The 25,299-nt window shown below is 44.3% G+C and overlaps 1 protein-coding gene and 1 long non-coding RNA gene across 11 annotated transcripts in view; one reads left to right on the top strand and one right to left on the bottom strand.

Moving 5' to 3' along the window:
• Positions 1–17,204, bottom strand: part of LOC109283272 (uncharacterized) — a 187,668-nt gene extending 170,464 nt beyond the window's left edge. For 4 of the 10 annotated variants that reach the window (XR_009463958.1, XR_009463960.1, XR_009463965.1 and 1 more), the window contains exon 1: positions 17,111–17,202. This is a non-coding gene — a long non-coding RNA (uncharacterized LOC109283272). Of the gene's footprint in view, positions 1–17,110 lie in introns of all 10 variants that reach the window. The other 6 variants (XR_009463959.1, XR_009463963.1, XR_009463966.1 and 3 more) reach the window with 5 other exon arrangements.
• Positions 17,205–18,802: 1,598 nt separating this feature from the next.
• POU3F4 (POU class 3 homeobox 4) lies at positions 18,803–21,915 on the top strand. Its single transcript, XM_006259425.3, has one exon. It carries the CDS (start codon positions 18,883–18,885, stop codon positions 19,966–19,968), a length of 1,086 nt encoding a protein of 361 aa, XP_006259487.1. The 5' UTR covers positions 18,803–18,882; the 3' UTR covers positions 19,969–21,915.
• The last annotated feature ends 3,384 nt before the right edge of the window (positions 21,916–25,299 follow it).

Below are 25,299 nucleotides of genomic sequence, written 5' to 3'. Positions count from 1 at the left end.
TAGGATATGTTTGCCCGTAGTGCCCTTGGAGAACCACAATCACTGCAAGGGTAGCAACAAAGAGGAGACAGCTTGTCCAAAATAGTGATACCTGTCCCTGTCCCCAGACCCTACTAATTCCACCTGAGATCAGATGCTCTGCCTATGCAATTATCATAGCAATATCTCAAAAAACACGGTCTTCAAAATACAGGTTACATAGTGCACCGATCCTCTCTTTCCTTCACAGGTGGTGCAAATCTTACAGACCCAGTAAGGCCTGATGCTTACCATAACTATATCAGCACAATCCCATTGATTCCAAATGGATCTACACTCTTCTGTATGTTAATTAGTCACAACAGTGGCTTTTTTCCAAACTACACTTTACATTTCACATCATCTTTGCAAATATTTTTCATACCAAATATCCAGCAAACAATTCTATAAGTAAGAATTTCCTTCATATTTTAAGATCTTAGGTCACAGTTTTAGAAACACTGAGAAGGTACTGACACATTGAAAAAAAACCTTGGGGCCACTGTGTGCCCAAGACTTTTGAAAAATCGGGTCACTGAGTAAAATACCTGAATATGGATTTAAGGGTTTCATCTCAGGAATCTCTTTCCAAAATCTGTACCGATATTTGGGTTATAGGAAAATATACTTGTGTTCTCTTAAGATAATAATTGCTGTACTAGAACCTCACTTAAAATTCTGATATGTTGGTCATATGAATTACATGGAGAATATTTCTGTCTCGTACCTATCTGCTTTGTGTACTTTTATTGGGAATGCTGATGGATCTGTGCCAACAACTAATACAAGGGTTAACTTAATTTAACTTTTACCAACTTAGAGAATTCGGAAAGTTTCAATCACAAATAAACTCTGAGCAGTTTGATAACTTACAAATGTTCTCATTTTCATTCTGTATAGACAGTGCTCAAATCATCATAAACCATATTTAGGGATGGAGATATATTGGGAAGGGATTGTTCTATACAATCAAATAAGAGAAAAATGCAACTTACTGTTTCAAAATTAAATCTGATGAAATTACCAGAAATGTTACTAGAAACAGAACACCAAGAATTCATTATTGTTTCAAAGTTAGTTTATCATAAATCTGCCCTATGACACATAATAACTAGTAACGTGCTGAAGGTTATTTGATAGCAAGTTCAACAGTGTAGGTGACTGAAAATGTGAGCTGCATGATAATGAGTCCCTAGGGAAATCAGGCTTTAGGATGCAGGGTGAAGCATCCATAGGCTTTTATTCAAATGGAAAAACATATTCAAAAGTTTATTGTTTATCTCATAAGAACATCAAATAATACACAGTCCTTCAAATCAAATGTAGAAAGTGCATTAGAGAACCACTTGCTAGAAAAAAAAAAAAGACTGATTGATTTGGTCCAAATTCATAATACCTAATAGCTTATACATTGAAATGCATGGAATGATTTTGATATAAAGGTTTTTTATTTTATTCTATTTTTGGTGCATTTGCTCTGTTACAGAACTATGAACTAAAAGGCATAGCAAGTCAATTTGGTTTTGCATCAGAAACTAGAAAGAGGAGCTAGAGAGCAATAAAACTAGTTGTTTTGAAATCTTCTATATTTCAGTACAATAAATAGAGCTCTTTAAGTGTGACAAATATAAATTGCACTCGCCCTGAATTTAATTTTTAAAGTATGCCAACTGTAATTGATTAATTCTTAGTGTACAAATTAACATGAGGCCAATAGCAAGTATGAGGTACTAATTTTATTTTTCAGAAAGGAGATGCAGGATATATCACACTTTAGTAGTAAAATGTACCCTGCCTCCATTCAGCACTTAAATAATTGAGTCTGATGTTGTGCCATTGAAGTCAGTGGTAGTTTGGTCACTGCTGATAATAAAAGCAGAATTGGGCCCATTAACTGTGCTGGAAAAGCATGTAAGACAGAACTTTTCTACATAAACTCCCAGCATCTCAAATGCCAAGGGCAGCCAGCATTCCAAATCCTTAACTACACAGCTACTGGCAGCCTGCCACCCAGCCCCACATACTGATACAGAAACAACACAACATGCCCCTTCATTCTGAGCTGTCTCTTCAGGCTGGAACATTGGGTCAGTTACCTTCTATCTGTTTTCCCTAGGCACTGTAGATTTGCAACTTTAATACTTCTGCTTATCTCAAGCACATGCATATTTTTTACTTGAAAAAGTTGCTGGAAAATACATTGTGCTTAATGACTGTTGAGTTTAAGGGTATCATGTAAAAGTGTATTACTGAATTTCCATCTTAAAGGAAGTATTTGAAGTATTAAAACTAATCATATGTGACTCATTCAATTTAGGTGTATAACCATACCTGTCAAGCATACTAGTTTTCTACTTTTAATATCGTTATATATTCCCTTCTGTATACAGAGAGGCTATTATTCCATAACACATTTTGGTCATTAAAAGCAAAATTAGACTTTACTTTCAAAATGCCTTTCAGTAACTAAAATCCATTTTCTGTATCTGTCTAAATTTGCCTCTTTAGAATGCATTACTCACTCTGTTACATATCCTATTCCTGAGCAGCGAAAAGTTAAGCAGATACATTTTACCTCGCCCAGCTCTACCTGGAATGGGTCTATTGACACTATAAATTACAAACATCATTAAAGCTCCTAGATTCTTTATTGACAAATATCTAAAGGCTGAAATGTGCTTATAATGACATGTACAAAGTTATCCAGTGAATGTTGTATTAGTATGTATTTCAATGTGCAACTTAATTCTATAAAATTAACTTTGGAAAAACAATAGCTTAACATGCACTAAAGGAAAGAAATGAAAACAGAAACAAAGTAATGCTTTTTAATCTGTTCTTATCCCTCCTAGCAAGGAGTTATTACAGTGAATGACAATTCAAACAAAAAACCAGAAGTGAAAAAACTATATTTGTCATAGACCATTGCTAATTGCACTTTTGGATTCATTTCTTAAAAGTATTATATTGTTACCTATTTGACTTCTTAAAATGTTTAGACATGGGGGATTTTCTGATAATATTTGAGTCTCATTAAAACATAAAAACCATGCAGATAAGTTCATGCAATCATTCATAAAAATATAATACTAAATAGGAAATGGTATCTAACAAGACGTTCAGATCTGTATTTGAACTTAAATTATTATATACTTTACACCAGTTAGCTAGAAATTTATATTTTTAGATTAAGTTAGTTCTGCCTAGCTCTGTAATATCAAAACATGCGTAAATCAGTATGCTCGTTTTCCTATCAAACATAAAGCTTCTGTATGCTAGTTATCAGAGGTATTCACAGATATACACAGAGCAAGTCTATTCTGGGTCCTTCCTCTGTGTGGTCTTTTAGAACTGTCGTTATCAGCTTTCTGTTTATTATTGTGCTCAGTTTAAAGGGAATTTGCCAAGTGATCCCTGGACTCCAATCTTTAGGCCTGTTGTCAGGACAAATTAATTTCTGTGGAAACCCACTGTGCCTCAGATACCATCTAGGAAATGTAGGATTAATGGAGTCCCTGTACAACAAGCTTTGTAGTGTAGCTGCTGGGGGAGGGGAGCAGTATTATGAGGAAATAGGAAATAACATAAATAAAGCCACCAAGTTTGAGTTGTTGTTTTTTAAATGACATAAACTAATATCAGTAATAATGTAAAATATAATACAGTAACATTATATAAGCAGGCAACCTTTTTGCAATTTCTCTATGAATGGAAGCAACGTACTGCCAAAGACTATGGGACTGAGGACTAATCATCAGTGTTTTGCATTTCACACACTAAGTTCATCCATTCAGCAGGTGAGAACAGAACATATAAAAGAAACATTCTACTATAAGTCTAAAAAGAAAATAATGAAACTGTAGTACATGATCATTTGGAAAGGAAGTATGAAAACAGGATTTGCTATGGTATCAGGGCATTAATACATTAAGTAACATTTGAAGATTCTTTCATAGTCCATTGTTACTAACATGCTCACCAACTTTATTTGTCTCTCAAAGTAAATACTTTGAAAGTATTACTTGGAAAGTAACTGTTCTGAAAGAAAAAGAAAAAAGTGAGGTAAATTTCTAAGTTAAAAATAAGACAGAGTGTTAACAGGAAAAGCAGTACTGGTCTTCATGCCTTGCCTTTCTCCATACACTACAGCTGGAAGCCTGAGAATGGAGAAAAAAAAGAAATCAGCATCCCATACGTTGTTTATTGATCTTCTTCTCATTTTCAGTTGAATGGCTCTTTGCCCATGGTTAGAGATACAGGGCTAGTATCTAGTAAATTGTTAATTCCTACTCTTATTCTTTTCTTCTAAAGAATAAAATAGTTGAAAATATATGAGGTGAAGGTATTTGACACAGAGCCAAATTCTATGCTGAATTACACCTTGCGAATCCCCAGTGAAGTCCATGGGTTGTAAACCAGCCCTGAACTTGGCCCACAATGGCACTATAGCACCTAAAGAATTACAAAAGAGATTTGAAAGGTACCTTCATTTAAGGCCAAATGGTATAAGCAAATTAGACTATGTAACACAGTGCTGTTATGATATTAAACTGTTAAAAGCAGTTTAAACATTGCCACATAGAGCAGTGAATTTTCAGTGCAGTCTTAATATCTTATATGATTGACAGATGCAGATGATGAAACTGCACCAGAAGGCTCCTTTAACATGTCTCTCCAATTTGCAAATACCTAAATATATGCTGGTATTCCCTTAGCATGCAAAAAAAACAGAGCTGTATGAGAGTTATTCTTTTTTAATATGGTGCCACATTTTCCTTAGAAGAGCACAGTTATGCATTTTTGGTGACTGTACTGTGAAATCCAAACTCACCTGCAAAAGAGGCTGCTTTCTTTACATTAAACATTCCAAATGAGCCTATTTCTTCCTAACTAAAACAGCTAGATTAATCTTAAGAGACTTTTTATATGCCATTTTTTACTATTATAGAAATTCAATTAACTCCATAATTACAAACACAATTATCTTTGAGAATTACATGCGATTTGGTGGTGGTGACTACAAGACACTCGCACATATTGTTTTAAGATTAAGCACATGTAATGATAATAATAATAATAGGCAAATATTCTCAAAAGACCATTCATATTCCTCTTGCAGTTAGATCCCCTGTTTTATGTTATCTGCAAAACAATTTTAAAATAGTATTTGCTCACATATTGGACATGATATATTTACTTCAAGCCAATATATTATTCTCAGTCACAACTAACTGGATCCTCAGCTGGTGTAAAATGGCTTAGCTCCATAAAAGCCAAAGGAACTATGCAAATGGATGTTAGCAAACGATATGTCCCAACGCATTGCATATCCAAAACAATAGCAGAGACACTGTGCACAGAGCCCAAAATAATTTGTGCTTGAATACAAAAAGGTAAGAATTGTAAAGAAAAACCCAATGAAGTAAAAAACCCAATGACATCTTTAAAAACTTTGTAAATAATAGGTCAACTTCTGCTACTAGTTACACAAAGGCACATGCCAGTAAAACCTGCCGGCAGAAGATGGGGGCAGAAGTTTTTGGTTGCCACAAAAGACTCTAAAAGCCTTTCACAACAGGAGCTATGAGAGGGCATGCCAGGGTGGAGCCTTCAGGTCAAGAGGCATGGTTCATATGTTTGTGCACATACACTTCCTGGCAGTAACAATTATGCAAGCCCACATGCAGATTATTCCTGTTGTTAGTAGGGAGGCTGCATTGGGCCAGTGCCAACCAGAACATGGAAGCACATCAGTGGTGCTTTAGCAGTGTTAAAGCGTGCATTTTTCATGGCCAAATTGTGCAAAGCCTGAAGCTGATCATAAAGCAGCTTAGGGTTACATTTTAGGAATTTTCAAACTAAAATCTCTAAAATAATCTTAAAGAAAAATGTTCCTGTAGGCAGAAACTTGTACATAGCCTTTTCCAAAAACTGGTATGTAAAACTTAGATTATTAAGATCTGAGTAAATTTGCTTGTAAATAGTATTCTATATACAACTTGCTAAAAAGTACTGCCCTATGGTATACTATAGATTGGACGCTGTGCAAAAGTCAAAATTTACCTGCTGTTATCACAAATTATTAGAAGTATCTGTGCCATCTCATATACCACATAGCTGCTGACATCTTGTTGGTAATGTCTGTATATGTACTAATTAAAGTGTACTTTCTGTACATTGGAATTCAGTTTATACAAGTAAGGCAATGATACAGCCAGACAATAAACTGTTCTCATAGGCCAATAGATGACTTCCAGTTATGCAATCACATGATCAACTGACATCTGACACCTGAATCACCTAACACCCTTCAAGTGATTTTTGTCTTAGAACAAAGTAGGCTCAAAATCATGGGCTAGATCCTCAGCTGGTATGAATCAGTATAGCTCCCCTCTCATCAGTAATACTGCACTGATTTACACTAGCTAATAGTCTGGCTCTACTTATTGTTTATATCTGTAGCGATCCACTGTGTCATTTGCTGCTCTTTGCATAGAGCCTTTCCCCCTCAAGTTAGTTGGGCAAGATTCCTGGCAGAGCAACTGCTTCCCCGTTGAATAGTTCTATGGACTTGAAAGGCCCAACAAATCAGCAATCTCTTTAAGCTATAATTAACGTGCAAATAATTTTAAATCAGGATTAATCAAATGATTTTTCTAAGCAAAAATGTTACCACCAATTTACAAATCTGAATCCAAATTACACACTTGTCAAACATACAAAATATATATACTATGGTCATAATTCAATCCCTGGTGGAAGCCAGTCTCCACTGAAGAATTTCTGCAGAATGCTTATGTTTTAAGAAAATAAAAGATTTAGAGCAGAGGTAAAATGGGTTTCTAGACTAGCCAAGAGTTAAGATTTCTCCATTGAGCAAAACATTTAAGCTATAACTGAAATAAATATATGCTAATACACATACAAGAAACTAATAGGAATCATGAGTCGGGCTTCTTACAGAAACTCATATCTCATAACAAAAAAGTTATATTAAGTCATTTTACCCTCTTTTCTCTCACCACAACCACAAAATATATTTCTAAAACTTACATTATTGGGCTTTGTAATGGGAGCTCTACTGGACTTAGGAGATAGACCATGCATACCCTACAGCTGGTCATAACATTAACAAACATGCTTTGTGGAAAAAAAGCTGAGAAAAAATCATGCTCTTCCATCAAAATTAGGAAGAGTTAGTTTTAATTAATGCCTATTTCCTCAGCCTAGTGCAAGCTGTGGGTGCAATTCAGCCTCTACGGTCATATCTTCTTCCATGCAAAAGGCTAAGGCCCCTAGGCTGTTCTAGATACCAAATGTCTCTTTATATTGGTCTATTTTGGTTTTAATCCTAAAGAAATAAACAAAACAAAAGAAAACTAATGGAGTGAGAATTATTGGAAGTAGAAGGAAAGGTAACAAAACAAGGAAGAGAGGGAACTCAGGTATAATTTCTTGCATTTAACCCTCTGTAAATAAGAGCTCTCTGTATGTAAAGGAACTCCTCTCTGTTACCACATAGATATACTGTAAACTCAGACAAACCCCACAACATCCCTGAAAGCTACAGTCCCTTCTGATAACAGACACCTGATCTCCTTCCATTCAGAGATTACTTCCATGGGACTATGTTAGTTAATGTTATTGCCCTTTGAGACACTTTCTTACCCTTTGCATGCAAATTATTTGTATCCTCCAGCACACAGGCTGATGTCATGTCAGCGCCCACCTTAACAGATGAACTCTATTATTTACCAAAGGTCATTTTGCAGAAGTCAACTACCTTGTGGTGCGATTCAAATCCCCACACACAGTAGCTAAGGTGTGTCACAACAGCACCAAGAACTTGAAATCCTTAGTTTTCAATGCATTAAATCTATCTGATGTCCAATAAGCTTATTCATAATCTTAAAATATTCTAGAGATGCCATTCTGAAGTTCACTGCTTTGTCATTTGTTTTCCATAATTTATCCCACTCCATTTCCTGGTAAAAGAAATTAAGCTTTTTCTCCTCTTTAATATTCACACTACGGGAAATCTTAACTTCCAAGTTTCACAACCATGAAAGAACTGAATGAAATAGGTAAAGAACCAGTTTCAAAGATGTTACAAAACTAGTTTCTCTGGAGAAGTGATTAGAAAATGCCGTCCGTACATGTAATTAGAATAATTCAGAAGTACTCCCCCTTTCAGCATTAAGCTTTGATTTATTTTGTAATTTTTCTAAGCACATAACTTTCCTGTTTAGAAATAATTTGAGATGTTGATGTTAAATAATCATCTTCTTATTTGGTAATTTCAGGTACTTTTGCTTTTCATTTGTATGTAAGAATCATCCCAAAGACTTGAAATCGAGCATTTACTATTGAGCAGATAAACTCTGATTTCTTTCCAGACCTGTTTATGAGGCACGGATTAAGTAACAAGGGGACATTAATAGGCCAAATCCTGAAATCATGTATATAGGCAAAATTCTCCTTGAAGTCAATGGGCAATTCCCCAGACAAAAGATGGCAGGATTGGGCCCTAAATCTGTTTTAAGGTCATAGTTTACTGAACCTGATACACATCCTTTGCCCATTAAAAGGGGGTATTTTAGCTGTAATTTTTTAAAAAATTACCCTTATTGACATAGCCTACTGGTTTAGCAACATATATTTGTATATCAAGCCTACATAAACACACGCATATACATTGTATAGAGTTTACTAAAAAGACATTCAAAAAAGTATTATGCTCAGATTAAATGCTTTCAAAAATCAATTCAAAACTGCCAAACATGTTAATTAGTCTGACCTTGTAGTTACACACTAAACCCTCCTATAGCAAACAGTTAAATTGTAGCAATATTTTATGTTTCAATAGTATTCTGAAATAGTACAGCATACAAAAATGAAAAAACATGGCAACATTTAAGGAAGGCAATCCACGTATACTGCGTGCAGAAAACAGAAATATAGGACTCCTTCAGTTTAAAAAATACACTAGAAAAAGAATGTTTACAGTATACAACACATCCTTACTATAACAATCACTTGCCATTTCAATCAGGATTGTTAAGTAGATAATATTCTAATCATATAATCATTTCCTATCCTATTGCTCTGTATTCTTACAACTCACAGTTTAATGTCAAGGTATATAATGGTCAAGAAAGAGGAGCTGTAAAATATAGTTGTTATCTGGACATTTAAAAATATCTTCCAAACTAATTTAAGAATTATGTAGGATAACAACAAACTAGACACTTTTGAGCTACATACTCCTGAGGAGAGAACTCATATCTTATGATAAAAACTAGAATTCTTTTCAACAATATTTTTCATTCTTAGTTATGTCAATAGCATTGTAAAACCCCAGAGCTTTAAAATCCTAGCAGTAGTTTGACCATATAAATGCATTATCCGGTAATTAAATCCAGTCTTAAACAACAAAACAAAAAAAATCCATAGCAATATTCCACATAAAGCTAAATTGTATTGTATTTGTATCCACCATCTCTCAGTTCTGGGAAATTCACAAATTCATTTGTCAAAGGTAAAAATACTTATACAAAATTCTCTCTAAATCTTTTGAAAGGGTTTGCTCAAACTCTTGACATAGCGTTTTACTCTAAACAAATTTCTAGACAACCTTGTGATTTTCCATCTCTGAAAATACACTGTTTCCCCTCCATGAAACTAGAACAGAGGGTCTGAGAGAAAGGAAATTATTAAGCATTCTAGTGGGTTTTTTCCAACAAAAACTAAGATAGAGGTCAATGAATAAGTATGTGCAGGCTGGAACTTAAATCCTCTGGGGTGACTGTAGGCTAATTAATAATTAATGCCAGAGACACGGTGTTTGAAATGCAGATGTGATAACTGGAGGCCTGGCAAAGCTGTTCAGAGGAAGCAGATTTGGATGCTATGGGGAATAGGCACTCCCTTGCCGGCTGGCTCTGAAAGCAGACCTGGGTGCAAAGCAGGGCCTATGGTTTAGATTATATTCCCCTCAGCTGTTAATTACCTGAACCTACTTTGAAGTTCTTCTCTTTTTATCCTCTGCATGAAAAGAGATTGGTTCAGCCAAGGGACTTGAAAAAATGATCAAATACATTGGGGGGGGGGGGGAAACAGAACTTCAGATATAAAAAGATAAGGAAGAAAAACACTCCGTGAAACATACAAGAACACATTAGGAAGTGCATGAGTGAGGTTCAATGTTTTAAGCCAGTTATGCTGCTCTGTGTTATTTTAATGTAATCAATATTAAGTAAATCTCTGCACTTTTTATGAATAGGTTTGTTAGAGAAATGCCACACTGGATGTATATAGTTTACAGTAATTATTAGATGAAAGTAAAATAGGTGATTTTCTATGCTATTTTTAATTTAATAAAGTCATTTAAAACCTCTTTGTGTTTGGGGCTATTCAATGAGGTGTGCAACATTAATAGAATCACCAATGAGCTGTTGCTACCAGAATGAGGCTTTTGTGAAAATCACTCATTCTGCTGAAGGACATGGATACAAAGCCCCAGATCCTTAAGGGTGCTTAGGCTCTAACAACCGATGCTATCAACGGACGTTAGGCACCGCAATACCTTTCAGGAGCTGGCCCCAAGTACCGTTGATTCCACGTGGGCATTGCGGATCAATAGCAAATTGTCCAAGCCAATGGTCAAAGGGAATCAACGTGGGATGAGTAAACTTTTAAATGCAACAGCACACACTCGGGTTGGGTTTTGAGATTACAGGTAGTTCTGATCTATTTCAAAACGGTAACAGTGAGTGCTCCTAGGCCCCAGCAGAAGCCAAGTGAGTGTGAGCCTCGCGTGAGAAGCTGTTTTCGTTTGCACTGCACATCACTCGTGCTACAGAAAGCGAGGTGTTTCTCTGACACACACATGCTCACCCACCCATACACACCCCCACCAGGCAGATATTGAGCATCCCTGAACTATCCAGTTTCCAAACGGGGACTGGTATCTGTGGCTTCTCCTGACGGGTATGGAGCCGCTCTCTCCATCAAAGGAAAAGACGCGCCTCCACTACCAGGGGCACCTATCGCGGCAGCGTCTTGGCACGAGCAGTACAGGCAGGGGCAGGGGCAGGGTCCCGCAGGACCGCGCCCCCGGCCCCTCGCCCCGGGGGAGCCGGGCACAGCTGGGAGCCCAGGCCGGGACCGCCGAAGGCCCCGTGGCAGCCCGGCTGGTGCAGCCGAAACCCACCCCAAGCGCGAGCAGAGGACGAGCTCGGGCGCGGGGGCACCGGGGCCAGGAGGGAGGCGGGGCGGTGGCACAAGGTGGCCAGGCTTTGCCCCGCCTGGGGCACACGCGCCCCCCTTGCAGCCCGACACACGAGCGAGCCCGGGTGCGGGTGCCGCTGCTCAGTTACCCCTGGGCAACCTCGGAGCGACCCCACGGACGGGTGGCTGATGCGCTGCCGCCCGGCCCGACGGCGGATTTCCGTGGACTGCTCACGAGCCTCTCGTGGGGCGGGCGCGCTGCCGGGATGGGGCTGCGCCTGCCAATGGCCCCTTCTCTGCCATGCCACCAGCCCGGCCCGCCCCGTGGGGAGCTGGACTGGAAGAGGGGCAAAGCCAAGGGCCTGCACTGCAGCTCAGGCGGAAAGCCCGCCCGGGGCTGGGCTGGCCTGAGCTCTGCCAAGACCTTCGGCCAGCAGCAGATCGGCAGGGCCGAGCTGCACGCCCTGGCAGTGGGGGAGGGCGGCCGGGCTGCTCCTCCCTGACCCCTCGCCCAGCCGGCCCCGGGGAGGGGATGCATGGGCCCAGCAGACACAGGTTGTTGCCGGTCCCCGGCCTCCTCCGAGGGGCTCTCTCTCCTCTTCCCCGCCGGCTCCTTAACGCCTCTGCCCAGGCTGCGCTGGCGCAAGCACACAAGAGTCTTTTGCAAAAGTTGGGCTGGGTTTAAACCTGGCCGTTCAGGCACAGGCAACTTATGCTCACACCCACTACCTCGGGGTCCTCACACAGCCTCGCTTGCTGCTAATTGGAAAGGGGATGCATCCCACTGCTAAGTCAACCTCGTCTGAAATCAAGTACCCCCCCCCCAGTTTCCATTATTATATTAGAGAAACAACCAGCTGAAACAAATGTGCACCTGCATCACTTTCTGTCTCCTTTGTGGCAAGAATGTGCTGGATTCTCTTGGTCCAGGGGCAGGTCGTTTCCCTACAGCCAAGCAAAGCTCGACATGAAGTTAATGAAGCTTTATTGGTAAAAGGAGCTGTATAAAAGTCTATTGATCTCAGCCCCAACGTTTTCGCCTGTGACTGGTGCTGCGTGTTGCATGTGGTAAGCAACGCAACGCAAAGCACAGGGAGACTTCGTGGCCCCTTGCCTGAAAAAAGGAAGAGGAGAGCATTGAAAGAGGAGTCTAATGAAATCATAACATTAAAACAGTTTTATATTAAATCCTGCTAATTTTCTAGGTGAGGGCTGCGAAGTGAATGTGAGGAAGCATTAAAAGGGAATTGAATTTGCATTCCTTCTGCTACAGGCACATGTTTACATGACCTTTAAAACAGAATTAAAGCTGTATCATCAGCAGCTGTAGGCAATTCACATTACTAAGGCAATCAAATCAGAAGGCTAAACTAACTATAAAACATAAATTAAACTGATAGAGAATCATCCTAATTCACTAGGTTTACTTGCAATTTACTTATCCGCTACTAGTCATTTCTAAACAGTTTGTAGAAGGAGCAAATCGAAAATACGTGGACCTGGAGCGTTACGAGGGGAGGCCAAGTGCAAGAGCGGGTTGGAGCCACTGGCGCAGCGCAGGGGTGGCCCGCAGCCCCACCTCGCCAGGCACGGCTCCCCTGGCCTTGTAGGGACTCTGCTTATTCAGAGAAAAACTTATCACTAATGACCTACAGAAGGAATCCTAATAAACTGGCCAAACGGCAGCCTGGTGCCTGCCCCCTGCCTAAAGCAGGGATTCCTGGGGGCTCCCGTGCAGCCTGCTGCTGGCAGAGGGAGCGCGCCCCTCCGCACGGGTCTCTGCGGCCTGTACCTGTCACTTCTCCATCCACAAATCCCGAACTTTATTGGGTTGTTTCCCGTTCTCCCCGCGAGGCTCCTTTCCTCGGTGGGAGTTTCATGCGTGCAGTTTATTCTCGAAAATAGGGAATCATTCCGTGTCCAATAGATTTCCAATAGCACCATCCCCCCACCCCGACACTGTGCAATGGCTGCAGCACCATCAAAACGAAATCGGTAGGGCCCGTCATGCCACGAAAAGTTGGCAGTGACTCCCCGGCCCGCTGCTTCCATTCCCGGGAACGTGACCTGGTCCTGGCACATCCCTAAATCCGCAGGTTAGTGGAGGGGGCGCGGATTAGCGGCGACAGGGAAAGGGCCTGGGATCAGCTGTTCCCTGCTGCCAGGCGGGTCGCAACGAGGGCCTAGGCTCTGCTCTGTAAGGGACCAGCAGGCCCAGAGGGAAAGGCCGAGCGAGCCCCCCCTCCCAGCCCTGCTGGCCTCCTCGCGTGCCTCGCATGGTGCCCACTCCGGGCGGCGGAGCTTTATTCTTGCCACGAGGAAGAGCAGAGGCAACCCCAGCCCCAGCAGCCAGGAGGCCGGGGACGCTCGTCCCTCCCCAGGACCCGTCCCTGCGATCCCAGCTCCTCCTCGCTGCTGGCCCCCGCCTGACCCAGCGGCCGCTGCACCGACGTGCGCCCGGGCGCACCGACACCGGCACCGGCCGGTCCAGGACCCGCCGCCCGTTCCTCGGCGTGGTCGCTCCTCGGACCCGCCGGGCGCTGCCGAGCGCGAGCGCGGAGCCCGGGCTCGCACAAAGGGCCTGGCCGCGCCTCCCTCGGGGCCCGGCGCGGAGCCTTTCGGGGCCGCCCTGGGAGCTCCTGCCGCCGCGCGGCCCGGGGGCGAGACCGGCCCCTTCCAGGGGCGTCGGACGGGTCACACGCGACCCCACGGCAGCCGGGCCCGGGGCTGGCCGCGGATGGGCGCGCCGCAGCCCGCACCGCCCGCTCCCCCGTGGGGCGCCGCAGCCCGCGCCAGGTCCCCGCGCGGCCTTTGTTTCCCGCCCCCATTGTCAGGTCGGGGCAGAAGGCAGGTTCCCGCCACTCCCTTCGCAGCCCGGGCGTGGGGAGGCTGGGCCCGGGGGTGCGGGCGGTGCGGTGCGGGGGCCGGGGCCTGAGCCCGGCACCACCAGGGAGGCCGGCCGGCGCTGCCCGCGCAGGTGACAGGCGGCGCCATTTCAGGCCGCTCCGCTCGGCTGTGCACAGCACAAGGGCGGGCTCCGGGCCTCGCGGCCGCAGGATGCGGGAGAGGCGCGGGGCGGCAGCGGGAAGCGGGGGCTGCCGGGGTGCGGTGCGGCCCCTCCGCCAGCCCCGCCCCGCGCCCCGCCCTGCCCCACGCGTGATTCCCGCTGCGAGGAAAGCGCCGGCCCCAGGCGAGCGGCTGCGGCTCCGTCCCCTCCCTGCGAGGACGAGAGCCGCGCCCGGCCCCGCGACGCCCGAGTGCGCGGGACTCGGCCCGGGCCCCGCGCCCCGAGCAGCCGCGCGGGAACAAGAGGGCACGGGGGGATCGGGCCGGGGCGGGCGCGGGCGCCGCCGGGGACACGCGCCGTTTACCTTGCGCTGCCTCCGCCCGCGGGTCGCTCTAGGGCCCCTGCGGGCCTCGCCCGGGAGCGGGACCAGCCCCCGCCCCGCACCGGGACCGCTGCGCTGAGCAACGCGGCCGGGCTGCCGGGCGCCGCGGCTCCCCCTCCGCGCAGCCCGCGCTCCCTCGCCGCCGCTCAGCAGCAGCCGGCGGAGCCCGGGAGGGGAACAAGGAAGGCATTGAGCTGGTGTCGGCATTGGCTAATTTCTGCTAATACTCTAAATTCTGCCTCTCCCCCCCTCCCCAAACCCCACCTGCACGGGGGAAGGGAGCGGGCGAGCCGGGGAGGCCGCGCTCAGCCGGGGCAGCCCGGAGAGCCCAGCTCCGCGCGCACCTCGGCCAACTTGACGCGGTCCCTGCCCCCCTCCCCCCGGGCCGGCCTGATCGCAGCCGGGCTGAAATTTGCACTTGTTCCCACCGAGCCCTGTCTAGCTCGCCCAGTCTCTCCGGGGCACTCGTGGTGAAGGTGAAGTGTTCCCTATAGAGGTCGTGACACTGAGCTGCAGCTCACGCCTGGAGCTTCATGCTGTATTAAACACAATCAAAACGAGCCCCTCTCAGCCCCTGTTTTGTTTTCCTCCCGCGGATGACTCATGAGAAACATCTCGGGGAAATCTATCTATCTATCTATCTATCTATCTATCTATCTATCTATCTATCTATCTATCTATCTATCTATCTATCTCCATACAGCCCCAGCCGCACCTCTGCGCACACGCTCCTGACTTCCCGAGCCCCTGCGCCCACATCAGACCGTGCCCCGGCACCCAGGAGCACCCAGTAGACAGCAAGTTAGAGCCCTGTTGTGGGGTGACCCCCGCACCCCCCCCCCCCGACCCTGCCTTGTGGTCGCAGGGTGCGGGGGTTCCACGCAACGACAGCTCCTCCGCTTCAAAGCCGGGGGCTCTGAGGAGTGACTTCTAGCTGCCCCGAGACGCCAGGCTCCGGGGCTATTGTGATTTTTTTTCATGCCAGAGATTTAGTAGAAAATATATCTATCCGTACACATAATATGAGATGGAATGGTTGGTTGGTTGGTCGGTCGGGGAAAGAGGCATCTTTCGAGTGCAAAGGCACAGAAGGCCGAAGAGCTGAAGAGCAGAGTCCAAACCCAGAAACTTTTCTTACTTTAATGGGTTCCAGTCTATGAAAAATAAGTTACAAATTCTTGCAACAGTAGCTTTGCATGTACTTATTTTTCTCCCATGTCCAGACGGGGTCGTCTATTGAATAAGGCTCTTTTATTCTGCATGGGGCAGGGGATTTGTGACCATGGTCCCCCTTTTATTCCTCTCTCTATGGAAACCCAGATCATGGGGAGAAATATGCGAGGCTGAATAAAGAAAAGCAGCAGAAAGGACCGCTTGAGAGCGGCATCTGTTACACTTGGGAAGTTAGACTGACAGGAAAGAGCTAAAGAAACCCTCTCCAGCAGATTAGTTAGAACAGCAAGAAGATTTAACTATATGCAGATAAAAACACTTTAAAATAAAGCATATAGCGAGCTCCGGCTCTCCTCCCAGGAGCAGGGCGTTATGGCGTTGGGGTCTGCTGCAGCCACATTTCGAAAAATACTAAAACCTGCTGTTCAGGGGTTTTAGTTCCCTCCTAAAGACTCTTCCTTCGTGCAGCGGCTGATTTATTTTCACGGGCAAAGGGATCTGAAAAATTGTTTTAGAAGTCGGAGTGCAAATTAATTTTAAATAATTTAGTTGCCTTGAAAAAATAGTGTTAGCTTTTTTTTCTTCTTCCCAGGCGTCACTAATATTTATTTTAAGAACCTTGTAAAGGTAGAGAAAGAAAGAGTGTATCTATCTAGCTATCTATCTTCATCTCTCTCCACGCATAACAAATCAACTGCAGCTTCAATGCCTAGAGCTCGAAACCTTGCCGTCAGAAATGCAGCTTTTAGAGGGACAAAAGGGTTATGATTCTCTTTTGCAGAGACATTTTTCATCTTCTGACCTCTAAACTGACCCTTCGCGACACGCTTTCCAGCGACGTTTTCAAGGGAGCTGCCTTCCTCGCACCTGAAAACTTTTCCGAAGTTCTTTTTTTGCTCGGCAGCCCGGAGCCCGACTGTAGCTGCGAGAGAGGCAGGCACCCACCTTCCTGCAAAAGTGCCCCTCCAAAAAGCCAATCGATGTCTGGGTTAAAAGCGGGTAAACCCTGAAAATGGAACATCATCAATACCAGACTGACATTCCCCTCCGTGCCAAGCACGCTTCTAATCTAGCAGAAAACAAAGAGGAAAGGAGCATCTCCCCCCAGTATTTGGCTTTTTAAAAAATATCAAAACCTATTTCAAACAGAATACCCCGCTCTGCCATTTAATAATTACATCCAACATTTACAAATGCTTGTCAGCTGTCCTATGCTGAGGCTTTGATGAGAAATTATGGTTATTATTACAACGAGGAAAAGTGATGCTGCATAGCTAGAAAGGAATCAGAGGAAAGCTCACCTTGTTTATATATAATTTTTTTCATTTTCTTGAATTTTCTCCAGATCTGTCTTCTCAGAGAAACTAATGCCTTAATGACTTTCTGGTAGCTGCAAGCCTTCTTTTATTTCTGCTAAATATATGAAAATGTATGCAAATTTAAATCAAGCTTAACCTAGGAGCTCTTGCAATATATTTAATGGAATTTCAAACCAATAAGGGAACTCTGATGCAGTCTTCTGTAAGTGCAAATATAATTACGCAGCTAGGTTACCTCCAAAATTATGCAAGGAAAGGTCATTTTTTAACTTCAGAGATTTTCTAAGGTATTAGGTGTTTAATTTTCTCAGCTTGAGCACTACAACAACTCTGAAACAATCAGCTTTATCTAACTCTGCTCCTTAGCAGAACATTTGAAAGAGGAAGAGTAAAACGCAATGTTTATTTCCCCCCTCATTTCCGAACGGTTTGAAACTGAATTTAGGAGAAAAAAATCAGCATTTCCCACACACTCTCTCTCTCATTGTTTGCTCTGGTCGTCAAAATATAATTCGCCTTTTCATTCTTGCACAAAGCACATACAATCCACACACCTAACATAGCGCTTAGTGAACATACACCTCGTTCATTTCTTTTATATTTCGAACTTGGATGTAAAAGAAAAAAAATTAATTTTTCTACCTAGATATCTGAAAGCACCTATTTTATTTTTCAAATGAGCAAAACGTGCCTTCGTGGAGTAAATTAAATTAGAAAGAGGAGCTATATTTTGGGCACATTTTGGGGTCTTGCGGAAGGTGTGCTCAGGCTCTGGGGCTCAGAAGTTGTGGACCTGCTGATAGGAAATGACATTTAGCAGGCAGAAAAAAGCAAGGAGTCCAACGGAACAGAAGGTCGGGGAGGTAAAATTTAAGGTTGTTGCAGAACAATACTAAGAGTCTGAAATATTTGTATTTCAATCGGGAGAATTTAACTGTTAGCTAACAAATCATACATTTCAATTTCAACCTGCCCAATGGAAAAAAAAATGTTTTCTTTGATCTGTTTTAAAATCCCAGACAAAGCTGTGTATATTTAGAGTTGCTGGTTTTTGGTTTGGGTTTTTAATTTCTGCTCCTAGGAAATGTCTCCGAGCTGTAAGGATTGCGCACGGTGCCTGGCGTGTGGAGTCGGAGGGAACGCGTTTGGGTGTTTCGTTTGTTTGTTGGGGGTGGGGTGGGGATTTATGCTGTAAATCTATATTGTATTGTCTCGCAGTTACCTTGATGGTGAATTTACAAGGCTGGACCATTGGGGAGTCCCTATAAACTGTGCTAAGGGTAGATTGTCAGTCCTGGGTGCAAGCATTTAACCTCTGGTTTTTGCTGTACCTGGAATTAATCACTACAAATTTAAACCATGCCCTGTCATCCTCCTTCCCCCCTCCCCCCGCCACCCCTTGCTCATAATGAAATCTTAAAAACAAATCTTGGCCTCCAGCGCAGAAAGAGTTAAACAAATGAACCGTGGAGAGTCAGCCAGCAGCAACCAATGGAGCCTAAAGATTGATTCACTTCCTGCTTCAGGCTCACTTTAACTCTTGGGTTTCGCAAACCTAATTTGGACAGCGCGACCTGCCTCCTCTCCCCCCATTGGCGCGAGCAAAAGCTTCCCAACAGACGAGCCGCTGCCATTGGCTGACAGAGCTGCCAATTACTAAGTGGTTGCTGATTTGGCTCCCTTGCCTGGTAGATGTCAAAGGCTGAAGCTGCTCCCTTTGCCACATTATAACTAGTAGGGGATCTACACCAACGATGGCCACAGCTGCCTCTAATCCCTACAGCATTCTCAGTTCCAGCTCCTTAGTCCATGCAGACTCCGCGGGCATGCAGCAAGGGAGCCCCTTCAGAAACCCACAAAAACTTCTCCAAAGTGACTACTTGCAGGGAGTTCCCAGCAATGGACACCCGCTCGGACACCACTGGGTGACCAGCCTGAGCGATGGGAGCCCCTGGTCATCCACCCTAGCGTCGAGCCCTTTAGACCAGCAGGACGTGAAACCAGGAAGAGAAGATCTCCAGCTTGGCGCAATCATCCATCACAGGTCGCCTCACGTTTCTCACCACTCGCCCCATACAAATCATCCCAACGCGTGGGGAGCTAGTCCAGCTCATAACTCATCGATAACCTCCAGCGGACAGCCTATTAATGTCTACTCCCAGCCTGGCTTCACAGTCAGTGGCATGCTGGACCATGGGGGTCTGACACCACCTCCAGCCTCCGCCACCACCCAGAGCTTGCACCCAGTGCTGAGGGACACCGCCGAGCACGGGGATATAGGCTCCCACCACTGTCAGGATCACTCTGACGAGGAGACGCCGACATCAGACGAGTTGGAACAGTTTGCAAAGCAGTTCAAACAAAGGAGAATCAAGTTGGGCTTCACTCAAGCAGATGTTGGCTTAGCACTGGGGACTCTCTATGGCAATGTTTTCTCCCAGACTACAATCTGCAGGTTTGAAGCCCTGCAGCTCAGCTTTAAGAACATGTGCAAACTGAAGCCACTGCTGAACAAGTGGTTAGAAGAGGCAGACTCATCTACAGGTAGCCCGACGAGTATTGACAAAATAGCAGCCCAGGGCAGGAAAAGAAAGAAGAGAACCTCCATAGAGGTGAGTGTCAAAGGGGTCCTGGAAACTCATTTTCTTAAATGTCCCAAACCTGCAGCCCAAGAGATCTCCTCCTTGGCAGACAGCCTACAGTTAGAGAAAGAAGTGGTGCGTGTCTGGTTTTGTAACAGAAGACAAAAAGAGAAAAGAATGACTCCGCCAGGGGATCAGCAGCAGCACGAGGTTTATTCTCATAACGTGAAAACAGACACATCCTGCCACGATCTCTGACTAGAGGGCTCGGCTCTCAGACAGGACTGGCAACAGCGCGGATTTTCTAAGAGGGGGTTAACTTATGTTTAAAAAGAGGAAACATAAAACAAATCAGCCAAGACTTAGAGCATGGGGCTTCCCGCTCCTCCGCCTGGGCAATATATTCTCTCAAACCTTTTCGCTGATCACTACGTATTGTTTACTATCAAACAAGGTTTGTTTTCGGTCTCCACTAGGAAGAAAAAGAGAGAGAGAGAGAGAGAGAGAGAGAAAGAGAGAGAGAGAGAGAAACAGATGTGTGCCTATGAATAACCTTCCAGCGCCTTGGTTATATCAGCTGTATTTCAGGTGAATCTGTTTTACAATAGACTAGTTTTGCATTTTTAAAGACTTATATAGCGTTTTTAAATGTCTGAGGTGTTTTACTACAAACTGTACACAATATTTGTGACATTATTCGTACCCACTCGATCAGCCAACGTTTCTCCCGTCTCCATGCATTGAGCACGTCCCTCTTATTTAAGGGGGGGGGGGGCAGGGTTTAGACACGTCCCTTTCTCCTTAGGCATCTCCCCTTCCTCCACATCCCAAGCTAGGGGAGAAAGGGGTCCCTCCTCCGCACCCCAAAGGCAAGAAGTGGTGTCTGCTCCCCTTGATCCTCACGCACGCTCGAGTGCCGCATGCCCGCTGGGGCTCCATCCTAGCTCTCTCCCTCCTTTGCAATCATTTACCAGCACGGCCAAACGGTCAGATCGAAATGCTTTAAAAATAACTAAATAAGTAGATAAATACAAAAATAAAACTAAGATCCCGGCTCATGGGGGAGGGGAGGGGAGGTGGGGGACAAAACAAAACAAGAGCTCCGAAATTAAGCATCAGAGCCCAAAGCAAGCGTTGCCACTTCTTTTCTTTCCGAAGATGTGTTGGGGCTTGTGATCAGCGCCAGACTGCGAAGGTCTGTAGTAAAACACCTTTCTAATTCTGCGCTTTGGCTTCGGAAATCGGTTTCTGTCTTTTGTTTCAATATCTAAGCGGCCTGCCGAGGTGTCTACATGAATTCCGGGGAAATGCCCGCATTGAATGAATGCTGAGCTTATTTCCGCCTCGCAGGGAGATGCTAGATTTGCTGAAAGGCTTTTATAAAACATTGAAAAAATAAAAACAAATAACAATAAAACAAGTCAAGAGAATAAAATGCTAAAAAAAATAAAATAAAAAAAATCAATGTAACATTTTTCCCCTGGCATAGGAAAGAGCTGTGCTGTCCCCTCCCCTCTGCCCCGACCCTCAACAGACGTGGGCTTTATAGGCGTGTGGACACACACATGTACTATGTATGTGTGTACAGCTGCAGTACGTGCGTGTACATGCATACATGCACTAGACGTGTGTGTCCACGAGCATACAGAGATCGAGATAGATAGATATAGATATCTATATATAGAGAGATCTATCTATCTATCGATGGACATAGATATCTATCTACCTATATATATAGATATCTATATAGATATAGATATCTCTATCTATAGATATATATAACCACACACCCTCCTTAAACGCGATGCATGTCCCCAGACGTGGGGCACGGGCGGCCGGGCTGTGTGCGCGTGTGTCCGTGTGTGCAAGAGCGAGCTAGATCTCTGCACCCGCAGTGCATGGAGACGCGCACACAGGAGCCCGGGCAGGTCGGAGCCCAGGCCTGCGGCGGCGGCGCGGATCTGCTCCTCGCAGCACGCGGCCGTGCGTTCCCCCGCAGCAAGATCCCCCCCCCCTTTCTATTTTTCAAGTATTTTTCAGTAAGCGCTAAAAATCTCGACACTGAGGACCTGCCTATTTCTGCCAACTTTATAACTGTACAGTTTTGTATATTAAACGTTTTTTGGAAGTTATTAATTTAAAGAAAAAGATCATTTAGTTTATTCATTTAGTAACTGATGTATAATAAACGCTATTTTCATTAAAGGTGCCTTTTCTCAACTCTTTCATTCCCGACTTGCCTGGCGCCGTTGCCAGCGGGTCTTTCTTTTCCAAAGGGAATTGCAAAAAAAAAAAAAAAAAAAAAAAAAAAAAAAAAGTCTCAGAAAACCGAGATGGGGGAAAACACTGATGGAGAGAAGACGAACGGCGCGATCCGCTGCCAGGTTGGATCGCCCCAGCTTCAGGTCGGGGGCTCGTGTGGACACGAGATGTTGCTGTAAAAGGAACCCGTCAAAAATATATCGGGTTTAAATTAACGTTAAAAAAATAATCCCCGCCCGCGCACGTGCGTGGGACAGGGCTGCTCGGATCCGGCTTCGTGCCCTTCCCTCGGCCCCGCCGGCTGCCCCGCTCCGCGGAGCCTCCCCGCCTCTCGCCCGCAGCCCTCGGGGCTCCCAGGCCGGGCCTGGGCCGGGGGCATCCGCACGCAGCCCCGCCCTGCGCTGGGGCAACCCCGCTCCTGCACATGCTTAGAGGAAGGCGGCCCGTTGTGTAGCTGCCGAGCCGGGCTGCTGGACTGGGACGGTAACTCTCCGCAGAGGAACAGCCCGAGCCTCCATCTCCACGGACCGACTCCCACGTCTCGAGGCGCAGAGAGCTGTGTTGACAGTCCGGGCGCGCCGTGCACACAAACACACCACATACAACCCAGCCAGGGGGGCTCCGCTCCCAGGCCCTCGCACACCCTGTGCTGGCTGATCCTGGTTTGGCTTCACACGAAATATGACTGCGTAGCGGGAAGGCTGGCAATGAAAAACAATTGTCTGACTATTTCCTTTCTTACAATTCACCTCAATACGCTGGGAACTCAGCACTGGGAAATGAAGGAGCAAATTGATACCAGGTTGATGATGAAGCTGTTCGATCTCGTTTAAGAGCAGCAGGAAATAATAGCACGAATGAAGTTTCTTTTGTTCCATATTTCTCTCCGCCCCACCCTCCCCCCTTCCCTCTAGGAGCCAAGAGAAAGAGGTGCCTGGGACCGAGGCTTAGCTGTGCTGATGCCCCTGCAGATGGCCCTTGGCAGGGAGCAGCTTTGGACTCCGTTTCCTTCGGGTCCTTATTACTGCCTCTGAGTCCCATGTGAACAAGAAGTGGAGTGTTCAAAAGGAACAATAACAGTTAATCATATCTAATGGGGTGAAACTGAAAAGCTTCATCCCCATCACCTGATCAGAGCGAGAGGAATAGTATCAATGTTGGGTGGGAGTAAAGGAGGGAAGAATGTCTCTGCACCAGCAAACCAAAGTAGTTGAAGCACCAGTAACATGTCCTATCTATTCTAAAATCGAATCTGGAATTACAAATATCACAATTTAGAACAGAGCTAGGAGACGGTATAGCTAGTCAGAGAAAGTGTTTCCAAGTCCTTAAAAAAGGAGATCACTAGGAAGGAGCTGTTTGTCTTTAATAAACCAGGCACTGTTCCCTGGAAAGTGTTTAGCATTCATAGATTTCCACTCTCTCACATCTCAGGCTGCTACTGCTGCCCTCACCACACACAGGCTACACACAGAAAATCCCATATTAGAGAGAGTGGTCTGGAGCTCAGAAACTGGACTATGTTTTTCAGTCGTAAGAATTATTTTTAAAAAAATCTTTAACTGCTGCTACTGCATTTGAGGTCACAGCATTAGGAGCCTGATCCTGTTCCCTTTGAAACTGGTAACAGATCTCCCATTACTTCCAAAGCAGTCAGCCTGCATTTGTTAGGCCATAGTCTTGTTTAAATTAATGGGTATGCTGCCTGAGTAACAACTGTAAAGAGTGGCCCCTAATCACATCCTGGGCCCTAATCCTATGTAACAGCAGTGAATAATCTATGTTAACAGCAGTTATTCATGTAATAAATACTGTCAGAACTGGGACTATAATTTGTAACCATTTCAAAAGAGATATAGAACATGAAGGAAAATAATTATAAAAAGTCACAGCATTTCTCATGTTCAACCCTTCACACATACAACTATCCAGAAAAGAAAAAGAAAAAAAAATGTAAATAGCAGCTTGTGTACTAAATCACCCTAACTGAATATTTTTTAATGACTCCCAAAGAAAGACACTTGGGGGGAAAAAACTGAGATCAATAAATAAAATGATTATGATGACTATTACAGTTCAGAAGCTGTGGGAATTAAGCTTTTCAGAAAGGTGCTGGTTCAGAGTAGAAGGCTTGAGGTAAAATTTTAGCATCATTCGAATGTTATGTAAATGTGGTTATGGTATGAATTGGTCTTTTTTAATGGTGAATACACTTCTAAATTTTAATTTCTAAGGTAAAGTGGATACAATGAAAGAATAAAATAAATTTTAAAAGTAGTATTTTATAGACCATTATTTCAAGAAGAAATAGGAAAGGAAAAGTCACCAAAAAAACAACTCTGCACACCATTCCCTATATAATTTAGTGTCCCTCTGAGCAAAATGAAACTCTTTTGTGCCACCTAATGTTAAGTATAGATCACTGTCCTCACCTCTGTTCTCATGTATACATACATACATTATACACACACAGGCCTAATTGTCAGAGGTGCTGGACAGCCAGAGCTTTCAAATGGAGCTGACGGGTCACTGCTTCTGAAGAAGTCACTCCGATGAATATTTTCCCTATACTTACTCAAAATAAAAGCCAGTTAGTGCTAAAGCTGAGAAGCCAAGCGTCTAGGATAATCACCAGTCCAGAATCTATGAGATGTAAATAAACATGAGTGAGGAAGTACATAAGTATAAAGGCCCCAAATTTGCTGTCAGTCATACTGGTATATAACTGGTGTTTACTGAAACTTTTGCAAGGCTGCCCATCACCATGGCATCTAAACATTTGACTCTATTGCAGTTACTCTGGATTTTTACCAACACCACTGAGAGAAGAATTTGGTTCTTAGGCACTCTATCTTTCTTTTGAGATCTGGCTTGGCTTTGCTTCTGTTATCATCACACAAGCCCAGCTCCCAGTGAAGTGTTCATGTAGGAGGGATATACACTGTGTGCACAGCAGTCATTAACATTAATGGGAGACACTAATTTAGTGTTTAAATAGCTCACATATTTTTTTCCAGCCTATTCTTCTCTGGACTATTTCAGGGATAACACTATTTCATTGCTGGTGTGATTTTAATTGGAGAGCTTTAAGCACTTCTTCATATATATATTTAAAATCACCTTTGCTTTTTATGCAATTCGAAAAGGAGAAACATCCAACGCTTTTTAAAAATATATATTTGAAATATATAGAGGTATCAGTGTTCTCCTCCCCTTATAGGAAGGATGTCACCTCATAAAATCGATCACTGTAGAGTAAAATTACTAGCAGATGGAGAGAGATGGTGTCACCTTATTATGCTGTGACCCATACTGCTAATTCTGGAG

Source organism: Alligator mississippiensis, chromosome 8 (genome assembly GCF_030867095.1).
Source record: "Alligator mississippiensis isolate rAllMis1 chromosome 8, rAllMis1, whole genome shotgun sequence".
Lineage (NCBI taxonomy): Eukaryota > Metazoa > Chordata > Crocodylia > Alligatoridae > Alligator > Alligator mississippiensis.
This window is presented reverse-complemented; position numbering and strand designations above follow the sequence as displayed.